The sequence below is a fragment of the Panthera pardus genome, unplaced genomic scaffold (genome assembly GCF_024362965.1).
Source record: "Panthera pardus isolate Hobbes unplaced genomic scaffold, ASM2436296v1 HiC_scaffold_16, whole genome shotgun sequence".
Lineage (NCBI taxonomy): Eukaryota > Metazoa > Chordata > Mammalia > Carnivora > Felidae > Panthera > Panthera pardus.
Genome location: NW_026526721.1, coordinates 74,225,064 through 74,242,531, shown reverse-complemented (window position 1 = coordinate 74,242,531; position 17,468 = coordinate 74,225,064). Strand labels below are relative to the sequence as shown.

Here is a 17,468-nt window from a genome sequence, read left to right as displayed (position 1 = left end):
AACTGTATGACTGTTGAAAATTTGTTAGGTTATTTGAACTATATCTGTAGTAGCATAGTCATTTTGTGTCTGTCGATACAACCAAAGAAAATGAATCTTAAAGGGCATTGAAGAGAAACGAGTGGCATTGAATTGTAGAATTCTGAGTTCATAGGCCCAAAGAGGGTTTGGTTTTTATTTTTAAAGGCACAGTCACAGAAAATAGGATGAAGCGCCCGGGAGGGAAAACATGAAGTATAAGGACCCCGTAGTTTCACTTACATCTAACCACTGCAACTGCATTTCTTTGGCCAATAATTGCAAGACCTCAGTACTCTTTGTCTCGTCTCTCCTTGCATCTAGCACATTTCTAAGCAGTCTTTTCCCTTTGTCTCTTTCTTATGTCTCTCACGGTGCCTTCTTTCAGACCATTATCATTTGCTCGACCAGTATTTTTCCTCCTCCCTACTTATTTACCTTCCTCCAGAGATTAAAAACCTTACCGAGGTACTGCCAGTGTTGTTTAATTGAGCAGAAGGCAGACTTCCCATGGTAGGCAAGTGTAAATCAACCAAAATAACCAGTTAAGAAAGAAAAAATTTTGAGTCTCTTTTGACCAATCAGTTCTGCTCAAGTGATTTGGTTCTTTCATAAATTCACCATACCTTGTATGGTATATATTGTACATGTTCAGTGACTGTTTAATCATGACCTTTCCATACGGTTTCTTCAGTAGCCCCCTCTTCCTGACTTAAAAAAGAGGGAGAAGGAAGCTAAGTCTTCTCATGATAAGGAACCTTTCTTCCACTCTGTCACCCAGAAAGCTACCCTCTCATTTCTCTTGTAGAGCAGCTTGCATCCTCTGCTGCATTCGCCCCTGTACCCACCCCTGCGTTCACCCCTGTACCCACCCACTCCCTTGCTGACGTCTTGTGATAAGGCTTTCACCCCTAGTGAAAGCACTTCTTTCTAAGTCACCAGTGATTTCCTAATTGCCAGTCCATGCAGTTCACTAAGACACTTTCATAATTGTTTTGTTTGTTAGGCATTTTTAAGTTCTAACTTAAATGAATATTTTTGTTCTCTTTAATATTCGTGTACTTTTTGGAATGGTTTTTAGTGGAAATGAGTATATTTAAAAAACGGAAAGGTTGAAACAGCTCTCATTTTCATACAGAATAAGGTAACTTTCTGTTTTACGTTATCAGCGTTTGAGGTCTTTAAGGTATCTGTGCAGGGTAAAAGCAATTAAATTTTGAATTTTGCGAGCTTGTGAAGTAATATTTTTCATAGTAAGGTGAAATTGACAAACTAAGGAAGGTGGTGAAAGATTATTTTTACCTTGAGTCTGCGTAGGTCAAGTAGACCCTGCTTTGTGTTGTAGCCAGAGAAGGAGAGAGACGACACGGCACAAAGAATAAAGTAATCCTCAGGGAGAGTCCTCTGTGTTAAAGAAGTAGTTATTTACACACAGAATTCCACATGATGAGCCTGAGTGGTGCGCTTTCCAAGTTATTGATGAGAAAATCCAGACTCAAAATGGGGCATTTAGAATCAAGCACATTTTTCATGGCCTAACTCTATCTTTTAAAGAGAGCATTGAAGAATATTGATCAGTTGGTACAAGATTAAAATGACATTTACTTCTCTGTAATCTTATATAGGCTACTGGTATTCAGTGCTTTATTAGCAAGTATATTCTTTTTGCCTTAAACTCACATTTTAACTGATTAGAAATAAGAACAAAGATAAGAAAGGTCTCTTCAGTAATGATTGAATTGAGTTGATCATTTTGAAGTAGGTTTTATTTACATTTTGTGATATATGTTTATGTGTATATTCTTATGTATAAAAAAGCCAATGTACACATTTTCATCTAGAAGTTAGGCTTTTTTTCCTAGCTAGTATTTCTTACCACTTCCTTACTGAGAGTCTAGAATGAAGTAACATCTTTAAAGTCGGGATTAAATTTTGGTGTGTTTTGTTTTTGAATTATGTTTTATGTATTCTCTCCATTTCTAAGATGGAAATAAATGAAATCTAGTCATTGAAAACTAAATCTAATCACAAAACAATCTACTGACCTGTGAACAGTATGTTAAAAAAAAATAAAATTAAGCAAGATTTGAATAAATATTTTTTTAAAAAAACTGGGCGAATTGGTGTGCGCTAAACTGAATGAAGTGTGCTACTTTATGAAGTAGGGGTCTCAGGGTAGTTGGGAGAGGGGAGCTAAAGGCAAAAGGAATTTTAAGTTTTTACTATTTTATACATTCCTAAACTGTTGCTTAGAATAAGCATAGGAATAAGCATAATGCAAAATTGCCTTAGAAATTTCATATTCTTAATTTTATCATATTCATAGAAACGACAAAGCTAAGTGACCGAATACTTTCCCAAATAATCTCTTGGTGATTGCGATGCGAAGAAACACTTCATGGGACTAGATAGTAATTGCTCCTCATGGGGTCATCCCTTAGCATTTGAGATTCACTGTGAATTCTTCGGATTTCCAGTACATGCCCACTGTGGATCTGTCATGTGTAAATGAATTGAAATCCTCTTTGAACTGGTGAAGTTTTCAAGTTTGTGCAACTCAAGTTTGTGCAAAGTACTTTTCCTAGTATTTTGCATTGTAGAAAGGAGTTTGCTGGGTTTCATTCACTTCAGTTAGATCTGTTTCCTGGCTGAAGGAATTCAAGTCTTTTTTAAAAACCTTGCCTGTTTAGGAACCCTCTTGCACTGTTGGTGGGAATGCAAATTGGTGCAGCCGCTCTGGAAAGCAGTGTGGAGGTTCCTCAAAAAATTAAAAATAGACCTACCCTATGACCCAGCAATAGCACTGCTAGGAATTTATCCAAGGGATACAGGAGTACTGATGCATAGGGGCACCTGTACCCCAATGTTTATAGCGGCACTCTCAACAATAGCCAAATTATGGAAAGAGCCTAAATGTCCATCAACTGATGAATGGATAAAGAAATTGTGGTTTATATACACAATGGAATACTACGTGGCAATGAGAAAAAATGAAATATGGCCTTTTGTAGCAACATGGATGGAACTGGAGAGTGTGATGCTAAGTGAAATAAGCCATACAGAGAAAGACAGATACCATATGGTTTCACTCTTATGTGGATCCTGAGAAACATAACAGAAACCCATGGGGAAGGGGAAGGAAAAAAAAAAAAAAAAAAAAAGAGGTTAGAGTGGGAGAGAGCCAAAGCATTAGAGACTGTTAAAAACTGAGAACAAACTGAGGGTTGATGGGGGGTGGGAGGGAGGGCAGGGTGGGTGATGGGTATTGAGGAGGGCACCTTTTGGGATGAGCACTGGGTGTTGTATGGAAACCAATTTGACAGTAAATTTCATATATTAAAAAAAAATAAAAAATTAAAAAAAATAAATAAAATAAAAACCTTGCCTGTTTAGTCTCCTTGAGGCAACACTTCATTCTCTGAGTCATAGGTACAGACTGCCTGTCTTTACCAAGTACTACCAGGATTTCAGGTGTCTGTTTCAGCCCTTCTTAACTGTGACAGAGCTGGTACGTATATATATGCATTGTGGAAAATTAGAAAATACAGATGGCAAAAATTTTAAAACCATTGCCACTATCGAGAGATGACCACTGTAACATTGTATTCTAACAGATTGTTAAAGTTTATGTATTTAATTTGAGAGAGCACACACAGTGGAGGGGCAGAGAGAGAGGGACCCAAAGAGAATCCCAAGCAGGCTCTGTGTTTGAGCCTGATATGGGCCCACACTGACCAACCATGAGATCATGACCTGAGCTGAAGTCAGAAGCTTAACCAGCTGAGCCACCCAGGCGCCCCTCTAACAAAATCTTTAACGTAGTCTTAGGGACATAGTTTCTGCACATTTCTGGAACACATTTTTCATGAGATCTCAGGTTGGCTTCTACTTAACACCGCCAATCTTCCCCTTATTGCCATCACTCCTGCTTCTGGTCTCTCATTTATCAGAGCAAACTCAATTTCTCCTCTTTTTCTTCATATTAACTTATTTCAGAAAGGTTCACTGAGAAGTATAAGCAGCATTAGTAAAAATAAAACCTGTGGTACTAGTTACTTTAAGTAGGCCATGGATTCCAAAGGCTGTATTATAGCAGAACATATTCAGAAAATCACTCTTCTTTGAAAGTTAATCCCCACCTGTATCCAGGACTCTGGCACTTCCCATGTGTGCTTATGTCTGCATTATGTCTGTCCTTCCTTCAAAAGACGCTCCAGTCATCCCCACCTTAAAACTATTGGATTGATTCTTCCATACAGTCTACCTACCTTTTTTTTTTTTAATGTTTATTTTTGAGAGCAAGCACGAGCAGGGGAGGGGCAGAGAGAGAAAGAGAGAGAGAATCTCAGGCAGGCTCCACACTGTCAGCCCAAGAGCCCATTGCAGGGCTCGAACTCATGAACTGTGAGATCATGACTTGAGCTGAAATCAAGAGTCTGATTCTTAACTGACTGAGCCGCCTAGACGCCCTGCAGTCTACCTACGTTTGATCTTGATTCACTTATCCAGAAAAACCTTCAAATGTTTGCCTGCTACCTCCACTCTCACTGTTCACTTTCTTAACTTTGTAATCTTTTCTCATTTCTACCGAATTTGGTTTTTCCAAGATTGCTGACAGTTAAGAGAAAGCAATCAGCCAGGCGAGCCTCTTATGTAATTGCAGCATTTGGTACTTTGGTATTCAAATCCTGCTTGGAGCCATACAACTGTCTCTTAACATTTGTATAGAGCTTTGCACTTTACAGAACGTGTTATGTCTGTCCATGTTTACCTTGTAAAGGCATATGAGGCTTATAAGGTATTATCCCACATTGTTCAGATGGGGAAATTAATGTTCATTAAGGGAAGTGATTTAGCCAGTCACATAAATATTTATAGCAAAGCTGGGGATAACAACATGTGTTAGAGATAGTATCTTTTTAGATTTGTTTTGGGCTTCTGTTCGTCTTTAGTCTTTGGGTTTGTGTTTGTGGGTGACTACAGATAACTGAGGTAATATAATTTGGCTTCCTTTTTTTATATTATTTTCACTGTGCTAGTTTTTAAACCTGTTCTCCTAAACTAATCATTAAGAATCTAGAACATTGAATTTTTCTCCTAAAGACATATGTAATGGTTTCATTCTTCAGATAAATATATACAGGTTTATAAATCTGTGTACTCTTACTGCTTTTTCAATGTTGTGATTTTCCCTTTCTGTAGAAAATAAGAAATTGTGACAAAATTTAAAGGTGATTTTCTAAATCAATGAATATGTAAAACTAATTCTGGAGTTCTTTTCATTTCTCTGAGCCTTATTCTGACTTCTGGACCCAGCATCAGCAGTGATACTTTTCTGCAGGGTTGTAGTAGAAGTAACTGAAAACTTAGGGAATCACCCTGACAAAACATGAATGCCCGCTAGCTCTCCTTGTGACGGGTTTAATAATCATCTGTTGTCCTGATGCAGCATTATAGTTAACAGATACAATTGTATTTCATTTTTGTTTTTCATCTCGCTTAATTCATAACTTTATTAAAACCTGCAATTTTTAGTTCCATATTTTTTCATATACTTTTGGTTTGGTTCATAAATCAGATTTACAGTCTCTGTTCTCATATTCTTTCTTTTACTTTAAAAATTACATTAATGAGCTGACTGTTTAAGAATCATTCTCATGATTCATTCATCTGTTACGCCTCCTTTTAAAGCTTCAGCACTGAAGGTCTTTTGACAAACCAATATTTATAACAGTTTGACAGCAGGATGAGGAACAGCGTTTGTCTTTGTAACAGCTTGAAGAAAGACCCTTTCCAGGACCCAGTCATGCAGTTACAATCTTGACCTCTTTCTTACGCTGGGAACATACATACAGCAGCACCTCCCATGTGTTTTCTTGTCCCATTGACTGTCCATTCACTTCCCATCTGTTTTGCAGTCTTAAAGGAACAGAAGGGGCCCTCTTCTTATAAATCTGTCTTTACAGGTGATAAATGATGTCCTGTCTCTTTAAGGGCTGCCTGGGTGGTTTTCCTTTTTTTAAAATGTTTCTACTTTCCACCTAACAAAATTCAGAGTAAGATACACTTTTAAGTATAAGAAGAAAATAGAAAAGAAAAAAAATGATGGATTATTTTAAACCCTTCTTAATTGATTGGGACCAAAAATTTTACTGGTCATTAGGCTAGGCTTTTTTAATCATCTCAACTAATTACCTGAATCATATTTAAATTTTTTTTTATGTTTAGATTTTTCTATGGAGACAGAAGGAATGCATTCATTTTGAAATAGTGTATTTATTTAAACTTTTTGGGGGGGGGGAGGAATAAAGCAATGTATCATTAATGAGTTAACATATAAAATAACTTTTAAAGATTTTTTTTACCATAATTTGAGTTAATAGATATAATTAATAAGGCACATTTTATATACTGGATACAGAATAAAAATTCATGGGAGATGATTATTAATCTTATGGTAGAATCTAACTTTTACATTAAAAAGACAATCATGAATCCCATAAAAATTTATTATTTTTCTTCCATTGCGGAAAAGAAATGCTTTAAGTATACATATTTATATCATTGGATTTTCTAAGCATTAAGCAGAAATAAAATTTTTTTTCTCCTATGCAGAAATCACCTATAGAAGGTTAATGGGACAAATATTGTCCCCCCCCCTCAAATATTTTAAATTCCTGATCTTAAAAGCATTACTAGCATAAGAAGACCACTTTTCAAGTATTATGGTATATTTATGAATCAGCTCTCTAGTGGTACATCTTCTGTGAACTAGTGTGTTAGCTTATTTATTAATTCCCCGCCTATTCCAAAAAGGATTTGAGGCAGCTTGCAAAGATCTATCCTGTGCAAAATGTAAAAATGCTTAATTGGAAAGTTGAATGAAGGAAAGAGAAGGTTAAGGCAATTTGAAATAATGTGAAACGTGGGATAAGATTGGTATCCCCCTCAAAATACTTGGTTCAGGGGTTCTTCCATTTTGCAGGTAACCTGCAAATGTAGCCCTGAGCTTCCTAGACAGCTGAAGCAAAACGGAAAGCAGAGTTGATTATGGGATTTATGGTGGCTGTCAGACAAAGCAGTTGCTTCGTTGAAGCATAGGTGTTCCTGGTACACACACCTGAGAAAAAGTTCATCTCTGCTCACGGAAGGAACACTGAATTATATGATACAGTAAACCAGATGACTACATATGATCATTAATTTCATGGAGCTTTTTACTATAATGTTCCTCATTGTAGGCTAATCACGTAAGCAGTTCTAGGTGAAACCAAAATGACACAGTCCAGATACATAGCTATTTGGCTTATCTAAAGATGGACGTACATAGTATCTAGCATAGTATCTAATATCTAGTGTCCCCCATACAGTCTTCCATAAATATTATTTCCTCTTGCAGCTCTGAGCCTTTTAATATCAGGTAGCAGAGAGTTCAAGGTTTCACGCTCACTGACACTGACACACACCTGGAATGGAGCTGCTCAATTAAGGGCAGATCCATAAGCATTAATAGTTAGCTGAGATGTGAGATGAAATTACGATTGCCATCTACTTATAAAAGTGAAAGGCTTAGTCAGGGTCGAGGCCTAAATGTAAGCTGCTCTATGTTCGTTCATACTGAAGTCTTTGGAGAATTTTAATATATCAAGAAAGTATTTTAAGAGGTTTTGATTATATCCTCCAAAAGAGCCTGGTAGAAATGCTTGCAGTTAGGAGTTAAAAAGAGAGAGGTAGAGAGAAAGCTGAATTTATCCACAAGTCACTTTGAGCTATTTATATATTCATCAGACTTAAGCTGTAATTTATCTCACAGACTTTCTTAAGGCAGCTCTTTCTAAATCATATTATTTGGTGGGGGGGGCGGTGAGGGTGGGTCTGATTATAGCAAATTTTTTAAAATAAATTTTTTAAAAATGTCATCTTTAATGTTTGAATTATGTATCAGGTGAGTAGATTACTCAACAGTGAGTGAGTGAACAATGAGTTCATGGACATCTATTGCTTAGTGAGTTCTGTGCTAGACTCAGTGATTTTAAATGATGGACTTTTTTGTATGTAGATAATTCATGCAAGCAGTCCCACATTGATTCCTGGGGGGAAAAAAAACCAGTATAATCCTGATCTTTCTAAAATGAATTATGTAGTCGTGTGAGAATAATATTGTCATTTGCGATTGAATTTTTACTAGGAGCTTACCATCAAATAAAAAAATACTAAGGAGTAAACAAGACAATTAAGTTTAAAAAGATGTAGTTAAAACATATGATCGGTTAGTATAGTACATTTCAGTCCTAATGTAAAGCATTTTGGGCTTTGAATTCTGGACAGGTTCCCTCATTTTATAGATAAAGAGACCAGGGCTGTGACATGACTGTGGTCATGAAGTTAAAGGCACAGATGGGTCTAGAAGCCTGGTTCTCCTGACCACGTTATCATATAGCTTTTAACTCGTTATGTTCTCATCTTTATAAAATCCATATAAAATTACTACCCCATTGATTATTAGGGTGTAGGGATTTCTAACATTTGTTGTCATCAAACACTCCTTTTGTTATTGTGTACTCCTGTGAAGTCTGTTTTAGAAGATCTGCCTATAGTAATATACTTACATTCGTTTTCATTAGGAACATAGAGTTACAATCCTATCTCCTAATCAACCTAAATAATAATTGTTGCAGAGTAGATGTAATTCTGGCAAAAGAGTTCCATTTGAACTTTTGAAACAAAATAACCCAGAGGACTCTGCTACCACCTTCAGCAGACCCCTAGAAGTCAGTGACCCCACCCAGCTTTGAAATTACCATAGCAGTCTCAGACAGCTTTCCGGAACATAGGAGTCTCCTTTTTCTGTAACGAGCAGAAGTAATTCTGTTCATCCTTGTTAATGAGTCGGTTTAAAAATAATCATAGCTCAAGAAAAAAAAAGAAAAAAGGCTCTTTGTAGGGGGAAAAAAACTACAGGACCAAGATTCAGAAGAGAAGTGTTAGGGGCTCCTGGGTGGCTCAGTGGGTTAAGCATCAGACTTTGGCTCAGGTTATGATCTCGCGGTTCGTGAGTTTGAACCCCGCGTCGGGCTCTGTGCTAACAGCTCAGAGCCTGGAGCCTGCTTCGGATTCTGTGTCTCCCCCTTTCTCTGCCCTTCCCATGCTCATGCTCTGTCTCTCTCTGTCTCTCAACAATAAATAAATGCTAAAAAAAAAAAAAAAAAAAAGGTGTTAGATTTGGCTACACACCTTGGATTGTCGCTTTGCTTCTTCCTCTCGACTATAAAAGGTGCACATTTTTTCTTGTGCTAAATCTAAGATTTTGACTATCTTAAATCTTAAGATTTAACGTATCTTTGAGAATCTTAAAGCTTGTCTCTGGTTCACCCTTTCTGTTTGTTTTCTTCCCTTGTTTCCTTGTACTCTAGATAATCCCTTTAAATACGGAACTCCTAAAGAGCACTTACAGTAGGATTGTCTAATAAAAGGCAAGCCTTTTGATGAGCAACATATATTACATGTTAAGAACTTTTTAAAATTTTCAGTCCTTTAGTGAATACTTTTTTACAGCAAAACCTCACCTCCAAGGTGTCCTCAAGTTTCACTCTAAATGTGTATACAGCTTGTTATAAAACAGTTCTGTTAAGGTACATTGTGATCTGTGGATGTGTGGTTTGCTTAAGGTACACTGCATTAGTTTGCAGTTTGTTTTTCATGCTTTCTTTAAAAACATCAAAAGTTGTAAAAGATTTATTTCAGTGCATGTGGTAGTGTTTTGTGTGTGATTCTTTGTTCCTATTCTAAACTGTTATTAACCACTGAAGTGAACCTTCTCCCAGGTTTGGCCTCTTGGTATTCACAGTGTATTCAAAACCTAATTACAGATTAGTCTATATTTGAGACTTTTAGAGCAAGTATCAGAAGATTCAAAAAGAAATTGAGAGTAGCACTATCATTTCATGTGGAGATAAAGAGACCCAAAACATGAATGGATGCCAAGTCATCTGAAGAAAAAAGAGAAGGACCTTCATTCACTGAGAGGGGCGGTTTATGAGGTGGGGATTATGGGAATATTCATGACTCAATCAAGAAGCACAATGAATTGATGTCTGAAATAGTTCATCTTTTAAGTAAACATTGGATAAATGGCAAGTAGACTCAGTATTCACTACAAGTAGAATTGCCTATTTCAGAGCAGAAATAGCAGTTCAAACAGAAATAGGAGTTTGTTCATCCCTTCCTGAGTTGGTTTAATTTATCAGGTTAATCTGAAATTTTATAAGAGTTCTCCAACTATAAATATTTAAGGCAAATGTTTAATAGAAAAAGGAGTTTGCTTTATAATTACCCTTTGCTAACCTGTATGCACATTTCTGTGGGCAAGTAGTTTCTAATGGCAAAATAGTTAAGTACAGTAAGATTTTGGGACTTGAAAACACTTTAACACTGGGACATTAGTGTTTGGAAGGATCAGAAAGTAGAAAGTTTTAGTTGCTGACATTCAACTTTGATTTTTATGAATAAGTCTTGTTTTCTGTGTGCAGCCGGATGGCATAGTTAGTATATAGGAAGTGCTGAAGACTTTTATCAGAATTTGAAATGAAGGAATTCAAATATGGGAAATAATGCTGTTTATTATCTGTAATATAGCTCCTTTGCAAAGAATGAAAGCAATATACTTTCTAAAGCTCTCTCTGTGTGTGTATGTGTGCAGTCAGCATATTTTGGTCTTCTGAATAAGGTGAAATAATTAAATTGAAATTTCTCTTTCCACTTACTGTATTGTGAGACCTGAGTATTCTCTGTCCCGTGTTGCTTGTGTGGTTCGAGTGACCCACCAGCTTTCCTAGATCTTCATTGTCAATGTGTATGTACCCTGCCTTCTGTTCCCAGGCTGGCTCTGTTATGCCCAGAATTCGTGATCCCCAAAGACCACTAGGGAGCCGAGTCCGATGCAAAAGCAAAAGAACCTTTATTCGAGCTAGCTCGAGCTCAATCCCCTACCTGCACCGACGCAGCGGTGAGATACCAGGGAGAGAGAGCGAGTTTCAAAAGCACAAAGGTTTTATAGGGGTCTAGGGGCAGTTGGTGAGGTAATGGCTGTGGCCTCAGCCGATTGGCTGGGGAAGGGTCGTGGCCTCAGCCGATTGGTTGGGGAAGGGTTGGAGTCCTGTTACGCAGGTCGCTGGGCGTGTTTTGATCAGAAAGTTTGAACGGGTGAGCGGGAGGTTACTCAAGGGGAGGAGGCGCAGTCTGAGGTTTCTGTGAATTTCCCGGAAAAGGGGTCATGTCGGGGACATAGTCACTCAAGGTGGAGAACACAGAACAAGATGGAGTCGGCCGGCGTAGGCCCGCCCTTTCATTCCCCCCTTGTCATGTAACTTACGGACCCAATCATGGGACCGGCTGCATTTATGGTGACAAGGGGAACAGAGTTTGGAAGTTTACGCTAAGTTCTGGGAAGCATGTGTCCCTGGGGTGGCTCTGGGAGGTCTAATTAAGTATTGTCCCTGAGCTGGTATCTATGATCTGCCAGGTGATGTTTTGGGGGGTGTGGGGACTCCCGGTAGCATGAGCAATGACAAGCAGAGTTAACAGAGTTACCAATATTAGGTGGGTCGAATGTGCTGTAGCTTGAGCTTGAGCGGGTTGTGTTGGTCCCGACTGATGGCCCATCGCGTGACGAAGTCTTTCCGGATCGAGGAGGGGTCCGCTGGCCGAACGTGGGTGTGATGGACCCAGGTCGCGATGCCGTCTACTTTGAGAGCGGTGGGGGTTGTCAGCACTACAATGTAGGGTCCCTTCCAGCGCGGCTCGAGAGTCTCTCGGTGGTGCCTCTTGACATAGACCCAGTCTCCCGGCTTGTACTGATGAGGTGTCGGGGTCGGGCCAGCCTCGTAGATGGCACGGAGGCGCGGCCAAATATCCTCGTGCGCCCTCTGGAGCCCTCTCAAGGAAAGAAAAAGTTCTTGATCTTTAAACTCTGCAAGAAGTTCAGCTCGAAGGCTGGGAATAACAGGGGGTGGCCTGCCAAACATGATCTCGTAGGGAGTAAAACCCAGAGTGTAAGGAGTGTTTCTAACCCGGTAAAGGGCGTACGGTAGGAGAGTCACCCAGTCCCCGCCAGTCTCCATGGTTAATTTGGTAAGGGTCTCTTTTAGGGTTCTATTCATTCTTTCTACCTGTCCTGAGCTCTGGGGCCTATAAGCACAATGTAATTTCCAGTTTGCCCCCACCGCCTTGGCTACTGCCTGTGTTACCTGAGAGATAAAAGCTGGTCCATTGTCTGATCCTACCATGGCAGGAAAACCATACCTGGGTAAGATGTCTTCTAGTAGCTTCTTAGCCACCGTCTGAGCCGTTTCATGCTTGGTTGGGTATGCCTCCACCCAGCCAGAGAAGGTGTCTGTAAATACTAAAAGATATTTATAACCATACTTTCCTGGTTTGACTTCAGTGAAGTCGACTTCCCATTGGGCTCCCGGTCTGGTGCCTCTGAGCCTGGTTCCTTTTTTATTTGATGTGGCTTTCGCGTTGGTGAGTTGGCAGGTCTTGCAGGCAGATACAACTTGCTCTATTTTGGTGTCCTGTTGGTGAATCTTGATTCCGGCATGTCGGATTAAGTCTTTTAATTTTCGGGCCCCCATGTGAGTAGACCAATGCATGTGCTCTAATATTGAGACTCCGAGCCGGTCTGGCAGCACGAGCTCCTTGTTAGGTGTATACCACCATCCCTTTATCTCCTGGGCCATGGGGAGTTTCTTGATCTGCTGTAACTCCTCCTGGGAGTATTTGGGCTGGTCTGGTAAAACTGGGTCTCCCGGGTCTGGTAGTTGTATGGTCATGGTGGGGACTGGAGTAAGGGCTACTGCCTTGGCTGCCTGGTCAGCCTTTCGATTACCTCTAGCTACTGGGTTATCAGCTTTTTGGTGCCCTTGGCAGTGGATAATGGCTAGCTTGGCAGGAAGCCATAAGGCCGTAAGCAGGTTAAGTATCTCCTGCTTATTTTTTATAGTCCGTCCTTCTGCCATCAGTAACCCCCTCTCCTGATAAATTGCCCCATGAATATGAGCTGTGGCAAATGCATAACGGCTGTCTGTGTAGATGTTAAGCCGTTTTCCAGCTCCCAGCATCAGCGCCTTGGTGAGGGCTATGAGCTCCGCTTGCTGGGCTGACGTTCCGGAGGGTAGAGCCTCCGCCCATACGGTGTCCATTTCGGTGACCACCGCTGCACCCGCATACCTGTGTCCATCTCGCACAAAGCTGCTGCCATCAGTGAACCAAGTAGCCTCGGCATCGGGGAGGGGCTGGTCGGTCAGGTCCATCCGGAATCCATGTACTTGTTCCAGGATTCCCGCACAGTCATGTAGTGGAGCACCTAGGTCAGGGTCGGGCAGCAGGGTTGCAGGATTGAGGGCTGCACTGGGGTGGAACCGCACTCGTGGAGGGTTGAGTAGGAGGCTCTGGTAATGAGTCACACGTGTATTGCTCATCCATCTATCAGGAGGCTGTTTCAGGACCCCTTCAATGGCGTGTGGGGTTGTGATCCAGATCTCCTGTCCTAGGGTCAGTTTGTCTGCATCCTTGACTAGGAGTGCTGTCGCCGCAATAAATCTTAGGCATGGCGGCCAGCCGGCAGCCACTGGGTCTAGTTTCTTAGACAGGTAAGCCACTGGGCGGTTCCAGGGGCCTAAGGCTTTAGCTAGAACCCCTTTTGCTATTCCCTTATGTTCGTCTACAAAGAGGTGGAAGGGTTTCATAATGTCTGGTAGGCCCAGGGCTGGGGCACTTAGGAGGGCCTTTTTTAACTGATTGAAGGCAATTTCTTCTTTTTCAGTCCATTTAAATGTTTTCCCCTCTTTGGTAGCTTCATATAGGGGCCTGGCGATCTCAGCAAAACCTGGAACCCAGAGGCGGCAGTAGCCGGCTGATCCTAGGAATTCCCTCACTTCTCTTCGGGAGGTGGGAGTAGGGATCTTTAGGACAGTTTCTTTTCTGGCATCTGATAACCGCCGCTGTCCGCCCTCCAGGATATATCCCAGGTAACTTACCCTCTCCCTGCATATCTGAGCCTTCTTCGCGGATGCCCGGTACCCTAAAGCCCCCAGGGTAGCCAGCAGGTCCTGGGTCCCTCGCTCACAGTCTTTGGCCGTGTCAGCAGCAATCAGGATGTCATCTACGTACTGTAGGAGGGTGAGGCCAGGGTGCTCCCTTCTGTACTCACCCAGGTCCTCGTGTAGTGCCTCGTCGAAGATGGTGGGTGAATTTTTGAATCCCTGAGGTAGCCGTGTCCAGGTGAGTTGCCCACTGTAGCCCTCCTCCGGATCATGCCACTCGAAGGCGAACAGGGGTTGGCTCTGGGGTGCCAGCGGCAGACTGAAGAAGGCGTCCTTTAAATCTAGTACAGTATACGAGACCCTGGAGGGCGCCAAGGAGCTCAAGAGAGTATATGGGTTGGGAACAGTTGGGTGTATGTCCGCGACCCTCTTATTTACTTCCCGGAGGTCTTGTACCGGTCGGTAGTCATTTGTGTGAGGCTTTTTGACCGGCAGTAAGGGGGTGTTCCAGGCAGACTGGCAAGGAACTAGTACCCCTAGGCTTCGTAGTCTCCGGATGTGTGGCTGGATCCCCTTCCGGGCCTCATGTGACATGGGGTATTGTTTGATCCTTACCAGACTCTCTCCTGGCTTGAGCTCTACCAGGACTGGGGTCCTATGAGCGGCTAGTCCCATCCCCCCCCCAGTCTCTGCCCAAACCGAGGGGAATTCTTGTAGCCATCTGTCTATATTATCCTCTCTCGGGAGCGCCTCCTGGTGGAGGAGGTATTCATCCTCCAGTTTCATGGTCAGGACCTGGATGGGGTGGCCCTTGCCATCGGTGACCTGAGGCCCCCCTTGTCTGAAAGTTATCTGAGCTCCAATCTTGGTCAGTAAGTCCCGTCCTAACAGCGGGTAGGGGCATTCTGGTATTACCATAAAGGAGTGGGATACCCGGCCCGTTCCCAAATCTACTGTTCTTCGGGTAGTCCATGAATACTGGCTCATACCAGCTGCCCCTTGTACCCAGGACTTCTTGCTGGCTAGTTTTCCTTGTGGGGTGCGGAGGACCGAATGTTGTGCTCCGGTGTCGACAAGGAAGTCAACAGGGGTCCCCTCCACTTTAAGAGTTACCCTGGGTTCGGGGAGAGGGTCCGAACCCCGACTCCCCTAATCACTTAGTTCATCTAGCTCTAGGACTTTTACTCGATCAGTCTTGCTTCCTTTCCCGCCGGCCCTTTTCAGACAATCTCGGGCCCAATGCCCTATCTCCTTGCAGTATGCGCACTGATCCTTCTGCAGCCTCTGCTTCCCCCCCTTGGTGGTTCTTTTACCTTTTCTTGCGTCGTCTGCCAGCTGCCAGAGACGGCGGTCTCGTTCCTCAGGGGAGTCAGCAGTGGTAGCTAGTAGTATTCTCGCCAGGTCTCGAGTCTGCTTACTGCTGGCAGCCGCCATGGCGCGAGCCTGCTTGTCCTCAGGAAGCTCCCGGTTATTATATACCTTTTCGGCTACCACCAGTAAGTCCTGCAGACTTTTTTCTCCTAGTCTATCTATTTTCTGTAATTTTCTCCTAATGTCTATGGCCGATTGGTTTACAAAGGCCATGATAACAGCTGCCTTGCTTTCCGGAGCCTCTGGATTCATGGGGGTATAGGTACGGAATGCCTCCATGATCCGTTCTAAAAAGGCAGCCGGAGATTCATCTTTTCCCTGTTGTACATTTCCTACCTTGGCCAAATTGGTTGGCTTTCTAGCAGCCATTCGGAGACCCCCCATTAGAGTCTGGCGGTAGACCCGGAGCCTCTCCTTACCTTCTGCCGTGTTGAAATCCCACTGGGGCCGAGTTAAGGGGAAGGAGGCATCTATCTGAGCCTGGTTGGTGGTGGGATTCCCGTCTGTGCCCGGAACTAGTTTTCGGGCCTCGTTGACGATTCTTTCTCTTTCTTCAGTCGTGAACAGGACCTGCAAAAGCTGCTGGCAATCGTCCCACGTGGGCTGATGGGTAAAAAGAACAGAGTCTAATAAATCAATAAGCCCTGCCGGTTTCTCGGAAAACTTAGGATTCTGAGCTTTCCAATTGTAGAGGTCACTAGTGGCGAAAGGCCAATAGTGATGGGGCTGGTTCCCCTCCGCGTCTGGGGGTCCGGTGGCTCGCAGGGGCAGAATAGTGGAGTCGGCGGCGGAGGCGGATTGCTCCCTCTTTGCCCTTTGTCTGGTGAAGGGCGGGCTTCCCACTGGAGCGTTTCCGCCTCCCGCTCTCAGAACAGCATCTGCCTCCCCCGGAGGGGGAGGATGGTGTTCTTCCAGCATCCTAGAGGGGTTATACGAGGGAGGAAAAATTAATTCTTCTTCAGTACCCCCCTGTAAGACAGGGTAGAGGGGTGCTGAAGGCTGGATAAGACTTTTCTTCTTCTTTGTCCCCTGCAAAGCAAGAATGGGTTTTGGCTCCGGAGGGAGCGGGGCTAGGAAGGGTTTAAGCCAAGAGGGTGGGTCTTCCACAAGGTCCTGCCAAGTGATAATGTAAGGGAGCTGATCAAGATGGCCCGTCTTAGGCTGAGAGATGATACTCCTGACTCGGTGGATGGTAGGGAGGTCGAAGGTCCCCTCTGGTGGCCATCTGACATTGAAAGTTGGCCACTCGCTAGAACAAAAAAACTGCCACCGACCCTTTCGGACTTCCACACTGAGGTTGTTAGCTCTTCCCCTCACATCCTTAAAGTGATCAATCATAATACTTAGAGGAGTAGTCTGAGTCTGTCCCATAACGTCCGTCCAGTAAGTCCACAGAACAAAACAGAGAAACACAAAAACAGACAAACAGAGGGCCCCTAGAAAATCTTCCAACTCCATGGAAGCAAAACTGAAAGCTAGCTTAGACATTTGAGGGGATTCCACGTCCCTCCAAAACCGATGAGGGGATTCCACGTCCCTCCAAAGACGACAGCCTCACGCCGACCAGCGGGAGCGACCCGCCTCGTCTCAGACCTTTGAGGGGATTCCACGTCCCTCCAGAAGGGAGAATCGGAACGTCTTCCGAAACTCCCGGCCCGTGGTCCTCCAGTGCGTCCACTTAGACCGCGTCGGGCACTACCAGAACTCCAGAAGTGAGCTCACACAGAAAAGACAGAACAAACAAACAGACACTAACTGTGGCCAGTCAGGCTCTCTGGGTCGGGGGTCCCTCAGGGGTCTTGGGGATCCCGGATGAGCCCCCAAATGTTATGCCCAGAATTCGTGATCCCCAAAGACCACTAGGGAGCCGAGTCCGATGCAAAAGCAAAAGAACCTTTATTCGAGCTAGCTCGAGCTCAATCCCCTACCTGCACCAACGCAGCGGTGAGATACCAGGGAGAGAGAGCGAGTTTCAAAAGCACAAAGGTTTTATAGGGGTCTAGGGGCAGTTGGTGAGGTAATGGCTGTGGCCTCAGC

At 43.0% G+C, this 17,468-nt stretch overlaps 2 protein-coding genes across 7 annotated transcripts in view; one reads left to right on the top strand and one right to left on the bottom strand.

Annotated features, from left to right (window-relative positions):
• The window catches only part of OPA1 (OPA1 mitochondrial dynamin like GTPase), a 93,163-nt gene that overhangs the window by 68,220 nt on the left and 7,475 nt on the right, over positions 1 to 17,468 (top strand). The gene's annotated exons all lie outside the window — the stretch shown is intronic.
• LOC128777271 (uncharacterized) lies at positions 11,259 to 17,135 on the bottom strand. Its single transcript, XM_053903534.1, is given in 1 exon segment — positions 11,259 to 17,135. A coding segment is annotated over 1 exon segment (5,307 nt). The 5' UTR covers positions 16,920 to 17,135; the 3' UTR covers positions 11,259 to 11,612.